At 38.6% G+C, this 16,175-nt stretch overlaps 1 protein-coding gene across 1 annotated transcript in view; it reads left to right on the forward strand.

Annotated features, from left to right (window-relative positions):
* The window catches only part of LOC130160708 (protein phosphatase 1 regulatory subunit 1A-like), a 30,999-nt gene extending 15,686 nt beyond the window's left edge, over positions 1-15,313 (forward strand). Inside the window, exons 3-7 of the mRNA XM_056363389.1 lie at positions 5,613-5,650; positions 5,766-5,829; positions 7,749-7,931; positions 10,252-10,371; positions 12,563-15,313. Of these exons, the coding sequence (XP_056219364.1) occupies positions 5,613-5,650; positions 5,766-5,829; positions 7,749-7,931; positions 10,252-10,371; positions 12,563-12,642 (485 nt within the window). The 3' untranslated portion in view covers positions 12,643-15,313. The remainder of the gene's footprint in view (positions 1-5,612; positions 5,651-5,765; positions 5,830-7,748; positions 7,932-10,251; positions 10,372-12,562) is intronic.
* The last annotated feature ends 862 nt before the right edge of the window (positions 15,314-16,175 follow it).

Consider the following 16,175-nt stretch of genomic DNA (forward strand, 5'->3'; position numbering starts at 1 on the left):
TGGGTTGTCATTCACAGTGAAAGTCTTTGGGACCCAAGTCAGAATAGATGTAAATTAAACACCAGTCTAATTGGGCCACATCTCACAGGTCTTGATGTACAGTATCTAACACCCAAAGAGATCTGTATGGATCAGAGCGTACTACCAGCTCCCATCACGTGATGCAGCATCAAAAGAGAGAGAAAATGTTTAGGGAAATCTTTTTTTTTTTTTAATTGGGGGGGTTCACAAATATAAAATTGGCTTGAAAATGATATCTTCTGTCAATCTATCACCCAGTTGGCTACAGAATTATTATTGCTGATGCAGGAGGTGGAAATGGGACTCACCATATTAAAAATTACTTTTGAAATGAGTTCTGTGACTTTACATCTATTCTTTGCACATTATTATTAAATTTCTGCCTTCTTCAACAGGTGCTGGTGTGTGTAGTGTTAGTGCTGTCGGGGCAGCATGTCTTTCATATGTTGGTCTGCTGTGACCTGTCTGACGTTTGTCGCTTTTGCGACCAACTAACAATCTGTAATCTAATATAATCTGTTTCTTGAGAATTTTTGCCCTCACGAACGTTACTGTAATTAGGCCGATATAGCCAGAAATATTTGGGGAATAAGGCATTGTATATTGGAGAAAAGCTGTGTGTACTTGTTTAAATTTTTTATGAGCTTGTATTTAATCTCACACCAGTTTGTACTTTTTGTGTGTGTGTGTGTGTGTGTGTGTGTGTGTGTGTGTGTGTGTACGTGTCTTCAAAATGAGAAATTCAGAGAAAGACAGCCATGTCATGGAAAGATTCAAGACAGAGATAAAAAACTAAATTAGAGCCAGAGACGAAGGGATCGTCACAGACATCAAATCAGACACAGGGACACAATCAGAGACCAAGACCGTTCCAGTTGTGTGTGTGCATGTGTGTGTGCGTGTGTGTGTGTGTGTGTGTGTGTGTGTGTGTGTGTGTGAATGAGGATGTGCCAGATAGAAGGGGGATGGGGGAGGGATAGATACGATGATGAGGGAGAAGAGCTGTGCTGGTGCAGTAATGTGTGCCCCACATCAGAAAGAGCTCTGCATTATTTAATGCTCTGCAGATTGCTCTGCCCTGTGCACCGTGAACCCCAATAGAGCATCAGAAGAACAGCCACAGATGTACAGACAACTGGGACTCAGGCTGAGGGCTAAATAATGAGGAAGCAGGAATTGTGTTAAGTGTGTGTCTGATGGGAATCTCCTCTGAAGAGGAGGCTAGCTTATTGGGAGGATATATGTCTTTACTCATTCCTGGAGAGAGACAAAGAGACAACTTGATTGAGATAAAACAAAGCTAGACAAAAAAACAAAGACAGAATAAACTTTATTATAGTACTTGAAACTACTTTACTCTTTGCGTCTGTGAACATTTCAGCCTTTCAGTCACCCACACTATATGTGCTTTGAAAAGGGAGGATACAAACACATGCCCACATTAAACCATCACATGTCATGTGGTGCCTTTTAAGTGAGTTTCTTCATCCCTACAAGCACCAGCAGCAGCTAGTCTGTGGGTCTGTGGTGGAGTGCGCGCTGCCAACTGACAAGAATACATGAAAAAAAAAGAAGCAAAATATTGATTAAGATTATTGTTTAAATCAAGCCCTTAATGAATATTACTGGAAAAAGACGGCTTAAGGCAGGGGTGTTATAATCACATGGTCGGTGTCTTAACTGCAATCTTTGCAGGACAAACGGTGGGACAAATAACTGATGTCACTAACTACACTATCTTGATCCCACTCTTGCACCAGTACTGCAATACTTTGTGTTATGTTAGTGAGTTAGTGAGGTGTTTCCTTACTTTACAACTCACATTTGAAGTAGAAGTGCTGTTTCCAGTTTATTGATGTTTTTGCAATTAAAGGAATAGTTCAGCATTTTGAGAACTACGCTTTCTAGTCTTTTATGCTAAACTAAACTAACTCATTGGAAATTAGAAAGCAAAAAGGGATATTTCCCATAAATGTCAAATTATTTCCTTTAAATTGTACATTACCCTGTCTTTCCTCATCATATCCATTTTCTGACAATTGCTTGATTATTATCATGATCAAAATATTATAATATCTTGCTTGGAGCAGTAATTCTCAGTCCTAATTCCAGCATATCCCTTATGAAAGTAACAAATAGTAATTCAATTAGCATTTTTATTTTTTTATTGTTGTTGAGTAGATATCTGTGTTTGAATACAGTTACTGCCAAGCCATTTCTTTTCCTCTCCCACTTCTCTTGCCCTTCGCTTTGCTACAACTGCAAGAAGAACAAAGATAAAATAGCCGTTTTAGATGCATGACTGACTTCTATTTCCTTTTTTGTTTTACACACGGTTCAAGAGTTTTCTTTATTTTCCTCATTTTTCTTCATCAAATGCGGTTCAACAACTATGAACTGACACCAGCTATGGTAGGCAGTTAATTTCGAATCAGAGACCCTCTCTGTTCTCATCCGACTTTGTGTCAGACAGTCAGTCAGCTGGGAGTCGCAGTGATGGACTCATCACTGCTGGGATGGCTTTTTTTATTGGCTTTCTCTCTCATCATCTGGGTTCAATGCGCAGACGAAACAATCTGAATATCATCCACATGAAAGCCATATGTTGTGTTTATTGACCCAAATGATATTTCAGCCATGTTTGGTGCTAATGCTAAACAATAATCCTCAATTTGTTTGTTCAAATGAAGCCGCAGCTGCTCACTGTTTTTGTCTTCAGCTACAGTGTATTCATCCTATGCAGTATTTTAGACATATAATTAAGAACTGAGAACACACCTGGTACATTTGAAGATACAGTTTCATCGCATCTGTGCAAAACCATGTCTAATTATCATGTGTAAAACAGCTGAATTTTCTGGCATACTCTTAGTTCATCGTTTCAGGGTCAAGAGACCTTTGTCTTCTTTTATTACAGTATCTATTTTGACTCTTTAAAATTGCAGCAGGTGTAAAATTGTTGGAGCTACTTAAGATTCAATGATTCTGCAGTTAAAACTACCATTTTCACTGCAAGTGAACTGCTGATTTATATCTAAAACTTTTTCTTTATTGATCTTTACTGTAAGTTACATTATAGTAATAATAAATAACAATATTACAACAAAAAGGCATACAGTGCTCCACAATAATGAGTAAATGTCAAGAACAGATTGTAGACTGAAGCCTGAGCTTATTACACCCTCATCCTTATGACAAAACCAAACAGCAACAGATGTTTCAGCGAAAACCCCAAAACAAGATGTTGATGTTCAAGTGACAGAGCCCTCTAGTGGCTGGAGTACTTATGACGGGAGCAAAGGAGGAAGTCAGGTGATGTTATTATAGAATGACAGTCCACGTAGGGAGGAAGTCGGGCTTTGTCGACAGGTCTGTTTCCTGTTTTAAACTGACAGTCAACATTTGATAATTTTAAGCAGGACCGTGCTCGTTCCCTGACCTCAACCAAGTGGTTATTATTGCAACCATGATAACAAATGTCCTTAAACCAAACCAAGATCTTTCCCTAAATCAAGATCTCTAAACCAAATTGTCTTTGTGCACAAATTATAACCAAACTTTAACCATGACCATCATATAAATTAGATACTGGCACATTGAATCAAAACATCGTATCAACAGTAATAAATAAATAGGAAGTGATGTCATGTAAACAGACTGTGATTGGATATCAAGCAAGATTGTTCCATAGGATCACCATGCAAACATGTGGACAACTTTTTTTTTCCGACTGACATGGCTCGATTATTCTCTGTCAAATACCTGTTTATACGGTAAATCTTAAGCTTTTACCCTCTGACTCGAAGGACAGCCCTTGGCCTATTTCCTCTGATTGATTTGTAACAAAATCCATATTGGTTGGATGAACCTCACCATTTTAGGAAATGCTAAAAATAGGAATCAGTTTCAAGTGCCATTGTAAACAGGCACGGCATAAAGAAATGAAAATGAAATGTAATGGTTTTTGTGTCAGGGTTTTATAACCACCACTGGTTTGTGTTTGGTGCAGATTAAAGAGAAGAGTGAGAGAGTGATGAATAAAGAAACAAGTACATCACTGGCATTTTGAACAGCCTAGTGCATACTTTTAAGTAGGAATAATATATGCACATGCTCACTGGCACACACACACACACACACACACACACACACACAGTGCCTTCCTAGTTGCCTAGGGATGCGTAGGTTGCCAGGCAACAAGGTGGTGTCCTAGAAAAAAGTTCCAACGATGTAAAACACAGAGTTGGATGCGGGTTCAAGACAATCACTGTTGATCACAGTTAATGGTTTCACTGTACTCCGCTCAAGTGACGTTTGATTTCTATTTCAGTCCTTTCCTGCAGTGACCACAGACTCATGTTTCATATGTTGATGATAAAGCTTTTCTTTATCCTGTGGGAGTTACATGAGCCTCGTATGTGTGCGTAGTATCATGTGGTTACTGAAGTGCTGTACTATTAATATAAATTTGTACTCTACATGAGTATTTTGTTTTCACACCACTTTATATTTCTTAGTATTTATATTGTATTTGTTACAACACCTTTAGTCACTGGTTGCTTCACAAATTGAGATAAGAGAATATTAATTTGTAACTTATTTCTGAAATTGTTTATGTCATTTTTCATGTGTGGCTCAATCAATCAATCAATCAATCAATCAATCAATTGATCGATCAGAAGATTCATTTATACTGGATATAAACTATATGAAAAAATTAAAACTTATCTCCACTTCAACCAACTACAGCAGTAAACTGCTGTTTATACATTATTGTATGACTAATAATTTAATGATATATAATACAATAACACTGTAAAATACTATATAATAATAGTAAAAATACTCCATTAATCCTGCAGTCAAGATGTCACTTAGTAAGTAAAGTGTGACAGTATTATTGGAAAAACATACTTAAAGTAGAAAAATAAATTACTCACTGTCTGTGTCATATTATACTACTGGATTGTTATTATTGATGCAGTAACATAAAAAAAATCTTATTCTAAAGATGAACGACAACCTATAGCTGGTAAATAAATATAGTGGAGTAAAGTAGCATAAAATTAACATACTCAAGCGTTTATAAATCTCAGCTGCAGAGTACTCTCACTTACTTCCCTCCAGGGGGTTTGTATAAACAATGTTTCACTGTTTATCTGTCATCAGTACTTGGCTGTATGCAGGGGTTTATTAGGAAGTTGATGAGAGTGGATTAGCATCCCCTTTGTTAGCAAAAATTATTCAGAGAGTGTTTTTATTCATACATGATAGTGTTGAATAGAAAATAAAGTAAGTACACCCCCTTTGCTGGGTAAAAACACTCACTGCAATGCTTGTAGTGTGTCAGATAACCATCTGGCTGGAGGTCACTTCATATCCACTCTCCTCTGCCCGGTCTGAACACAGCAGCACTCCAGCGACAGCACTCTGACATACTGAAGAGAGCAACTGTTCTATTAAAAACATTATCAAGGCTGCGTAATATGCAGGACCCATGAATTTAGTGCACCACATGTTTGCCTGTTTAGTCTCTAAGTGCTTTAAATCTCTTTTATTGTATGTAGAACTGATTATTTTCTTTATCGCAGAAATAGATGAAGATCGTCTCCCAAACCAGCTGTACAAGGTAATCTAATCCATGTTGTATTACAGAAATTATGTGAATTCTGTTTTTTCTTTTCTTTTTTTTTGAATCAACTCTATCTCTATTCAAACAATCTTTTCCATCTTGGTGCTAACAGGCAGCCTTGTTGAACTCCCCTCGACAACGGCGAAAAGGGCAAAAAGGAACTCCTACAATGAAAGGTAGTGTTGGTTATCAGTCTTGTCATTATTCTTTATGTGACGTTGGCATTTAATATGTGAGTTCACACTGTTGGCACCCGTGAAACAGTAAATGTCTAAACTTTTGCTGCTGTTCCTAAAATAGCCTATCTAAGAAGACAAGGAAAATTGGAAAAAATGTCACAAGACATAATTCAAACAAAGAGAATAATTCAAACAGTCAAGAAAAGGAAAATTACAAAAAGATACACATAAAGTTGTAGCAGTCACAAATAAATCAGAACATAAGGGTGTTGTATCAAAAAATCAATGTAATATATTTCCTAAAAGGAATGTAATAAATCAAACATAAGATAATCAGCAGTTACAATGAAAACATCCAATTAAATAAGTTAAAATGATCGGTTCACATTTCAAGTCTTACTTAAAACAACAGTTGCATGGCCATGTTTACACTGAAACAGTTTGTGTTCGCCATGAACAGTCTTTTCTATCCCTCTATCGCAGCTCACCGAGAAAACACTGTCTGGGAAATGTACGAGTGTGAGACTGTAACTGTGATAACCACTTAATCTTGACAACTCAGACTGCTGAAGCTTCACACAAACTTTATAATACAGTTTTGCACTGAAAAAGGGCTCTGGATCTTGTCCCCCTATCACTTACACTTCATTTATGTAAGAAAGTGATCTTTTCAGGGCCATATGAACAGGAGGAGTGATTACAGAAACCAAAGAATGTGTCAGTGTGAATAAATATACGTGTAGGCTTGTCAGGATTGTTTGAAAACTGTGATTGGTTGAAAAATGTCAACCTATCCTTTAATTGGATAAAGCTATTTGTATGTCCAGTTTCCAGTCCTGGATATCAAATTTCAGCTACCTTGAATTTACTTGGTGAGCTAGCTAAGCTAATGATGGAAGTTGGCTCTGCCTTCAGTGTCCCATGTCAACCTCGGAGCCAATCAGGGCTGCACTTGCCACAGCGAGGACTCATTATCTCGTATTTTCTGACCAGAATTCCTCTCAGTTTTCATTTTTTGAGGTGAAAGAAGGATCCATGTGAGATTAGGTCCTGCACCACCTAAGGAAAGCCTACAGACCAAAATGCACACACACAGCCTGCAGTGTTCCAGCACCTGATATTTCTGTAGGTTGTTTTTGTCACAGCGGTGCAACTCCAATCCTACTTTACTAAGTGTACAAATGTAAACGTTTTGTGGAGAGTGCATGCAATAAAAACAGAATCATTCCCAACAAAGAAACTGAAGCAATTGAGCAATAATGAGAAGTGAAGAGAGTGAAATTTGGAGCTCTAGGATGTTTATACTTCAATTAGTTTCAGAGCTAAACAGCTCTAAGTGTGATGAGTCACTGCTCGGAGGAAACCCAGGCAATAATCAGTGCGCTTTAGTTTCCCACTACAGGGGGATTAAAAGTAATAAAATCATTGGATGAAGGAGGTCAAAAAAAAAGGTGATTAAACTAATCATCTCCAAGCTCTGATGCATCTCTTTACTTGCCCCCTCAGCCCAAACAGAGCAGGTTGTTAATTCAATCTCCCTAATTTATTAAAAATGCTTAACCTACAGTTAAGTGATGGGTTTCTCGTTGAATCTCCACCTACACGCTCGCCCTCCGTCCATCTTTCTCTCCTGTTTACTGTTCATAATGCCTCTCTCCCATTGGTTCCCTTCGTCTCACGCCACTTTTTTTTTTTCTTGCTTGTCCTCCTTCTCCCTCCATCTCCCCAATGAGTTCACGCTTTTTACTCTCCACTTTAACTTCACTGTTCCTTCCAATCCACTCTCCCCCCTCCCGTCTTTTCTCTCCCCCTCTCTGTTAACTCTTCCCTCCTAACCAACTTTACTTCCCCTTCCTTTCCATCTTCTCTTCCCTGCTTCTCTTTCACCTCTCTGATCTCCGCCTCCCTCCTCTCAGAGCTGCAGTTCATGGTGGAGCACCACCTGTACAGGCAGCAGCAGGGAGCTGGGGACGAGTGCTCCTCAGAGAGCTGCCTGTCAGACCGGCCCAGCCCTGACTCTGTTCCCACCGGGGAGGAGCTCCCACACGACGACGAGGCCACTGCGGAGGCCTTTGAGAAACTGCGCTGCCAAATGGAGGGTATGTTTGGAGACTGTGAAAAAGAGGATTTCATTTGGATGCTTGCAGTGTTGCTGTCTGCTCAGCTACACGACCCTCCTTCAAAATCTACTACTGACTTTGGCACAGAGGAAACCAGGTCACGATTTTCCTCTAGGCAGTCTTAACTGATCATAGATGTAAGGGTGAGGAACTGTCTGGCTGGACTTGTCAAATGACAATTCTGCTTGGAAGAAGAACTCGCCACCTTTACTTAAATAAAAGCACCAATACAAAAATGTACAAATGCTCCATTACAAGTAAAGACCCTACATTCAGATGTCTAGTAAAACTGTTAAAAAAGAAAGTATAAATAGGAAAATATACTTGGTAAAAGTACTCAAAAAGGTGTAGCTAGTTTTAATACAGTTAGCTAATATAGCCCAGTGGTATCCAGCCTGAGGGTCTTCTCCCACCAATGGGTAAAGATGCTGTAAATCTGAGTGGTTGTGAGATGATTATTAAGGCAGAGAAGAAGTTGTTCTGCTAGTTCTGCATTGCTGTTATATAAAAAGGAGAAATGAAGAAAACATTTGTAAGGGGTCACAAGCCAAGAAGGCTGTATTTAGTTTTGAATGTAAAATCTTAATCTGAAAAGTAACTTGTAACTATAGCTGTAAAGTAGTGGAGTAAAAAGTACAATATTTCCCTCTTAAATGTAACGAAGTAAAAGTATAATGTAGCATTAAACGGAAATACTCAGCAGTACCTCAGGATTGTAGTACGGTAAGTGAGCAAATGCACTTTCCACTTCTGCATTTCAGTCATTGTAAGCTGACAATAGGTACAGTATAAAGAACTCAAATGAATGTGTGAAGAGGGCCAAAAGGGAGTGTGCAAGAACACGTCTAGCTCAAGAAAAGACGTAGAAAAAGATTGAATGGATGGACACAAGAGGGAAGGAAGGACATACAAATGTCTCTGCTGTGGCCTCTGAAAAATGGATGATGTGGTACCACAAGAAGCAGAGAGCAGATGGAGGTCTGAGGGCTGAGGAAAGAGGGGAAGGGGGAGATGCATAAGTGTATTAAAGAAGAAGAGTGAAGCCAAAAACAGCCTGTTAACATGAGGGGAGGGTGTTGAATTAAGAGAAGAGGATAAAAGTAGAATGAGGTAGGAAGCATGAAAATGGCTGGAAAGGATGTGTGTGAATGCTTGATAGGGTTAAGGAAAAAGAGGGGGTAGAGGATAAGTGAAACAAAGAGATTGGAGGAGGGCATAGAAAGGAATGCTTCAAGCAATTGTCAAATATTTTAGGAAACACACTTATTTTCTTTCTTTTTGACAGAAAATCCACACCATTCTCACTCTAAATCTGTAGCTTGAGCAAGCAGCTGGTTAGCTTAGCTTAGCATGAAGGTTTGGTTTATGCAAAGATATAATGTATTATTAACTGAGCTTTATTAGTGTTGGTAGGTGTATTTTATTTCCTTTGGAAAGAGCCAGGCTAGCTGTTTCCCCCTGTTTCCTCTCTTCAGGCTAAGCTAAGCTAACCTGCTCCAGGCTCAAGCCACATACTTGGAGGGAGAGTGGTATTGATTTTCTCATCTAACTCTCAACAAGGAAGCAAATAAAATTCCTTAAACTAATCCTTTAATGAAAAAGCGTATATACTGTCAAAGTGTTTTGGCAGATTCTGTCTCGTCTCTGTTCCAAATACTTTACATCTAATAACAAAAAACTGAGGTCAGCTTTTCAGCTCATAATTCACTGTAATAGCAGGCGAAGAGATGGTCACAGAGTGCAGCACATACTGTTCACTTTGCCCAGGACTAATGCATCATGAGTGGACAGGGCTGTTTTTCTGAAGCAATAGCACCAGAACGCAAACATTACATTTTTGTAAATGTTATAGTTCCATTTTAATTCACTGGGACACTTTTTTTTTTTTTGTGGTGTAAAACCTTGAAAAAGGGCTGCTTTTGTTAGGATTCCTCATATGTTATAGGGGAGCAGCAAATTAAGTCCTCTGTCCAGATGAAAAGAGCAAAGAGGAAGCTAGGGGAAACAAATCAATGACCATTAACACCAGTCCAGTCGAGTGTGGCTTCACTGAAAGATCAGCCCTTTGAATTCTCTCAGCACGAGTGAATAAATACAGCTGTAAATGTCATGTGGCACCGATTGATGATTCGTGGTGGACTAGTTCTGTATTCTCATATAAATCAACAATGAATATCGAACTAGAGCATGTTACTGTATGATGAAGAGATTTGCTTCATTTCTCTGTGGTTTGTTACTGTATATGAGTCACTATCTTCACCTCCATTGCATCCTCTGTTTGTCTCTCTGCCCCCTGCAGAGTTCTCCAGGGAGAGTCTATTAGAGGCTGCAGGTGGACTCGAGCACCCCCCCTCCAAGGAGAAAGAGGATTGTTCCAATGTAGCAGATCCTTCGTCGCAACAAAACAACACACAAGCAGGTACATCAGAATATAAAGAGCCACAGTTATCCAGGAATCGTTTCCCTCTCACATCTCCCTCAGGGGTCCATCAGGGGTCCCTCAAGGGACCCTTAATTATCCATCCAGTTTATTTAGATATGTTAAACAGTTTCACTTGCTTGGTGTCATGTAATCATGGCTCATAAACAAACATCTGTGAAGGGCCTTTGATCAGCACTTCACAGAGCGCCGCCATGGCTGGAATACCCTGGGAGGTATGAAAGTGGAAAAATTTGTTTGTGTGTGTGTGTGTGTGTGTGTGTGTGTGTGTGTGTGTGTGTGTGTTGGTGGGGTCTTTACTGTAGATTTTTCTTCCTACATTTCTTTCTTTCTCTATATCACTGATCTGTGTGGACCTATTAATCGTGAAAAATGTGTTTATTGTAAGATTAACCACTTGTAACTACCTGTTAGCACTGTTAAAGTTTATGTATATGTATGCACTTCACATGTTGCAGCCTTATGCTAAAATAAAAAAAAATCAATCTGCACTCAATAGCAAATAATGACAAACTGAAATATCACATTGACATAAGTATTTAGACCCTCTGTTCTGACACTTGAAATTTAGCTCAAGTTCCTCCTATTCTCTTGATCATCTATGAAACGTTTCTACACCTTGATTGGAGCACACCTGTGGTCAATTCAGTTGATTGGACCTGTTTTGGAAAGGCACACACCTGTCTGTGTGTGTGTTTGTGTGTGTGTGTGTGTATGTGTGTGTGTGTGTGTGTGTGTGTGTGTGTGTGTGTGTGTGTGTGTGTGTGTGTGTGTGTGTGTGTGTGTGTGTGTGTGTTGAGGCACAGATTTTGGGAAGTCTACAAAAAAGATTTCTGCTGTATTGAAGGTTCCCAAGAGCACAGTGGCCCCCATAATTCTTAAATGGAAGAAGTTTAAACAACCAGCACTCTTCCTAGAAGTGGCTACCCGGCCAAACTGAGCAGTTGGGGAAGAATGTGACCAAGAACCCGACATTCACTTTGGCTGAGCCGTGGAGATCCTGTGTAGAGATGGGAGAAATTTACAGAACAAGTACTGAGTAAAGGGTCTGAATACTTTACTTTATGTCAATGTGATATTTCGGTTTCTCCCTTTTTAATAAATTAGCAAAACTTTCCAAAATTCAGTTTTCGTTTTTCTGGGGTATTGAATGCAGCTTGATGAGGGAAAAAATTCTTATTATTTTTTTTACTTTAGTTGGAATGTCAGAAATCCATCTTCAGGTGGCGTTTTAGTTGAAATTTCTAAATGGGAACTCGGCATTTCCGACTTACCAGTCGAAATATAACGCACCATGAGATCAGTCAGAGGTTGAGCTAAACACAAACAGACTCCCAGAGCCACAGTCAGAGCGTTAATTTCTAGCTAGTTACAACTAACAACTACTAACAGTCTGTGCAGCTGGTATGTGTTGGCTGTTTGGGGCGAATAAACACAAATTATGCAGTGGTCAAATTTGTTGATATAACACTGGGCAAAACTTTGCTTCGCTTTCTGTCGGAGGCCCACACAAACTTTTATCCTTTGTTGACTTTAAGCTTTTTCTCACACATAGAATCTCTAACACTGCTGGCTTCATCTAGTGTTAAAGTAAACACATACAGCACATGTTTGTTACCTAAATGTTCAATTAATCAGACATGAGATTCATGGAAAACAATGTGATTTCTGCTGTGTGTGAAGTTATAAAAACAAGTTACAAGTTTACTGAGAGTGTTGTTGTCGATTTTTACGTTAAAGTGACTTGGACACTGATTCAAACATGAAACCGACCATAATATTTACACAACGAACGCATGTCTGAAAGGGGTTTAAGAGATCATGACAGTCGCAGCCTAAATAAGCTTTGTCAGAACATTACTATACCTTCATAACAGAAAATACAAAAAGCTAATGAGTGAATTACAGAATTTCTCTCTGGCTTCCCGTCTAACTGTCCACGTCTTGCACTGTAAAGCCAAATGGAATAATGAATATAATGGCCTTTGTTTCTATGTGGTTAAAAACAAAGTGATTTTCTCTTCCTTTGGAGAAACAACCATCCTCGACATTGGTTACCAAATTTTTATTTATTGTTAGGCTGTGAGAGACCATTAAAAAATCTCTCTTGCCAGCCTCCTCTCTCTCTTACTGTCCCTCAGTCTTTTATGTCTCTGTCTATGTTTTGCAGACACAAAAGCTGCAGCATCCACTGCGAGTCAGCCGGCAGAGGAAAAGACAAAGAAATGCAGCCAGGAGAAGGAGAAATAGAGTTTTCCTCTGTACAACACAATGCTGCTCAGTCTGCTCAGCCAGCCCAACACAATGACAGAAGATTGTGTCTGCAGATCCACTTTTTAGAAACATCAGGGCATATAGTATATTCCTCTACAGTCAGGCCTTAGTTACCACCTCGAGAACAAGAACAAAGGTTTCTACACTTATTTTGTGTCAAAAATCCTGCGTAAAGGGACGATTATTTAATTATTTTTGTTTTCTATTGCTTCCCCTGCGCTCACCTAAAACTAAAACTAGCCTACTGTAAGTATGAACCAGACTGGGAGGTAATATCTAGTTAATGGGACACAGTCTTTTCCTGTCTCTGTCACCCAATCATTATCATAAACCACCACAACTCACATGCTTAATGTCTCTTTTAATGTTCAAAGGCAACAAATATTCTATCTGCAATCCTTTTAGGCAATTTTCCTCATTAAATATGTGCCATGACTTCTGCAATGATCGTTCCATCTCAGAGCAATAAAAATGAATTTGTACCTCATAAATAACTTGGACTGAAACCATCTTTTTAAATTCAAATGTCATCACTTAGGCCCCGTATATTTGGGTTGACTGACAGTTTAAATCCTCAAATATATGTTTACACTACTAGATTGGACATCTACAAATACATTCTTAAAGTCCAACTGAAATTAACGACATCTTTTTTTCTGTTAAAGTATATACAGCTGCAACAAATTAATTTATTAGTCGATCAGCCGGAAATTAATTGGCAAGTATTTTGATAATCGATTTAATTTTTTTTTAAAAACCCATAATTCTCTGGTTTTAGTTTCTGCAAAGTGATCTGTTTGCTTTAGTCCACCACAGTTATAAACGTAATATTTTTGGGTTATTGAACAAAACAAGACGTGAAGATGTCATGTTGAATTCTGGGAAACTGTGAGGGAGATTTTCAGCTATTTTCTGACATTTTAGAGACAAATTGTTTAATGGAAATAATCAGTAACAATTAGCAGATTCATTGCTATGAAAATAATCATCAGTTGCAGCAATAACACCACACATGTATGCAGAAACCAAAATGGAGAGATGTATATATATATATATATATTTTGTTTTTTTTGTTTTTTTTGTTTTGTTGTTTTGTTTTTGTTTTGTTTCATCATGACACCCCTGATTTTAGCATTTTTACTTCTTTGTGCATGTTATGGCCTACATAGATGGAGCGCTTGCCTCCATACAGCCAATTATGCTTCATTTGAAACCATATTTGCATAAAGCAGTAACCTAACTGTTCTATCATGGCCAGTCAGTCAGAGACAATAGTCAGACAGCAGCCTGCTACACAATATGAGACACAGACTTTGAACAACTAAAGTCAATCCAACTTGCAAACACTCTCCTGCACCTTGTCTTGTTGGACGAGCGACCCAACAAACATTCACCAGGGGACAACAATCAGCTTGCAAATGAGCTGCACAGCTGCAGCACATTAAACAGCATGTTAACGAACCTACAGATGTCACTTCAGTCCTGGTAGATGCTGGTGTGATCTTTACTCTTGACTACCACGAACAACACACCGTCTGCCTGTGACTTCCAAACTATAGTGTAGGTTTGTTTGTCTCTCCTTGTCCTGCCAGAGGAAAATCTACCAGCTGCTGTCAGTCACTCACAAACACAGACACACCCCCAGCTGCTGAGAAGAAAAGGAGTATTTCTGATCTTTTCCCAAGACCTTTTTTTTTTTACTTAGCTTACTATAGTTACGTATAAAAAACATATTGACAGTAACATGTTGTTGACATTATTTTGACCATAAAGAGGGACAGCTATATGTGATTTCAGTTGGACTTTATTACTTTTATTACTGGTAATATATCAATTAACAATAATGATGTCACGTCTAGTTACAGTAACGCACTAAAAACCAGACTTTTACCAGCCGAACCACGTGGTTGTGAATCCCTGGTTAACTAGCGAATGTGTCTAATGTTTTTGACACTTGAACGCTTCTGGAAATCGAAATCCTGATCATAAAACACTTTCTTGCATGGTACTGATTGTACAGTGACGTTTTCCTAAGCCCAAGGTCTTTGTTGTGATTCATTTTGAATGGGAATTAATTTAAACATTTTAAATACCAGACACAAACTGTAACTACTGGCATTCCCTTTTGATTCTAGTTTTGTATGCAACAAGAACATCACCATCAAAGTCATCACCACACTATTCCAGTAAACGTTGGTCATCTCATCAGCTCATTTGTATCACTGAAGTTAATGTAGATTATGTGACAATCCTTCCATAAACTTCACCATCATCTCGACATGTGTGAATGAAGCAAAACAAAACAAAAGAATAAAAACTGAAACAGAAAACTGAAGCCACCCTAGTATTGATGTCACTTTAGCAGATTAATTAGCCACACTATGAGCAGTTCATCTACCAGCTGCCAACAATGACCACTATGTCCACAATGAACAAGACAAACGGTAAAACATTCCTGTGCAAGCTTTCGTTTATTTCTTCTGCAGTGTATTTATGGACCACGTAATGTTTGTTCTGTTTTTGAATGGTAATAGTGTATTTACATGATTTAAATCTGGGGAGTTTTTTGTTCCAATTTTACTTGAATTGATTGACGATTACATCTGTAATCTAAATTTGTTTGATACAATAAAATGTTTAAATTGGTGATTGGGTGTTTTTCCTTCACACCAGTCCAAGCTTCAGGATCTGCTTTCCTTTTTTAAAAGTAAAAGAGGTATCAAGTTAAACTAACAGTGTCTGACCTCATTGCACCACTGGTCATGTGTTTAGCTGAGGTTCACTTTGACTATATCCTAAAAATAGGCACGCTGTCAATAAATAATTCAACATGCTCAGTGCAGGGAGCATAAAGACACATACATTTTTTATAAACAGAACTGTTTTTCACAAATAACTGCAGCAATTTAAACTACATGTCTTATCCATACAGGCATTTCCAGTTGCCTTTTGAGGTACTGTAGCCTGAGTGAGCTTGATCACTTCTAGTGCAAATTTTTGCTGCGAAAGCAAGTTGCTATCATCATCTGAGGTGGAGATGCTGTGTGATCCTTTGAGAGTAAAACCCAAAGTTGATGTTTTGATCAATTTTCTATACCACTCTGATCTTGTAATTATTAATCTGGCTCAGGGAAACACATCAAGTATCTTAAAAAAAATACAGGACATCCTGAGCATCTTCTGCTTTTGTGCTGGGATACTGCAAATACATGCACACACAAAAGGACACACAATAAATGTCATCCCTGTTTTGTATAATGCATCATTATGTATGCGTTTGTGTGTGTTGGGGGTTGGGTTACAACTGTGTGAGCACTGCATGCACACCTTAGATCACACGTATTTTTCTTATGTTCACTGTGATATGCAGTAGCTTCATTTTGTCTCCTCTGCCCTAAAACGAGGAAAGCTGAGGATGTACTTGTAAACTGCTTAACTGACAACTGTGAGAGTCAGAAACTGGGTTTGAAGCTGAGGCCTCTGGGCTCCCCTGGAGCCAATTGTTTCAC

The sequence above is a fragment of the Seriola aureovittata genome, chromosome 2 (assembly GCF_021018895.1).
Source record: "Seriola aureovittata isolate HTS-2021-v1 ecotype China chromosome 2, ASM2101889v1, whole genome shotgun sequence".
Taxonomy (NCBI): Eukaryota; Metazoa; Chordata; class Actinopteri; order Carangiformes; family Carangidae; genus Seriola; species Seriola aureovittata.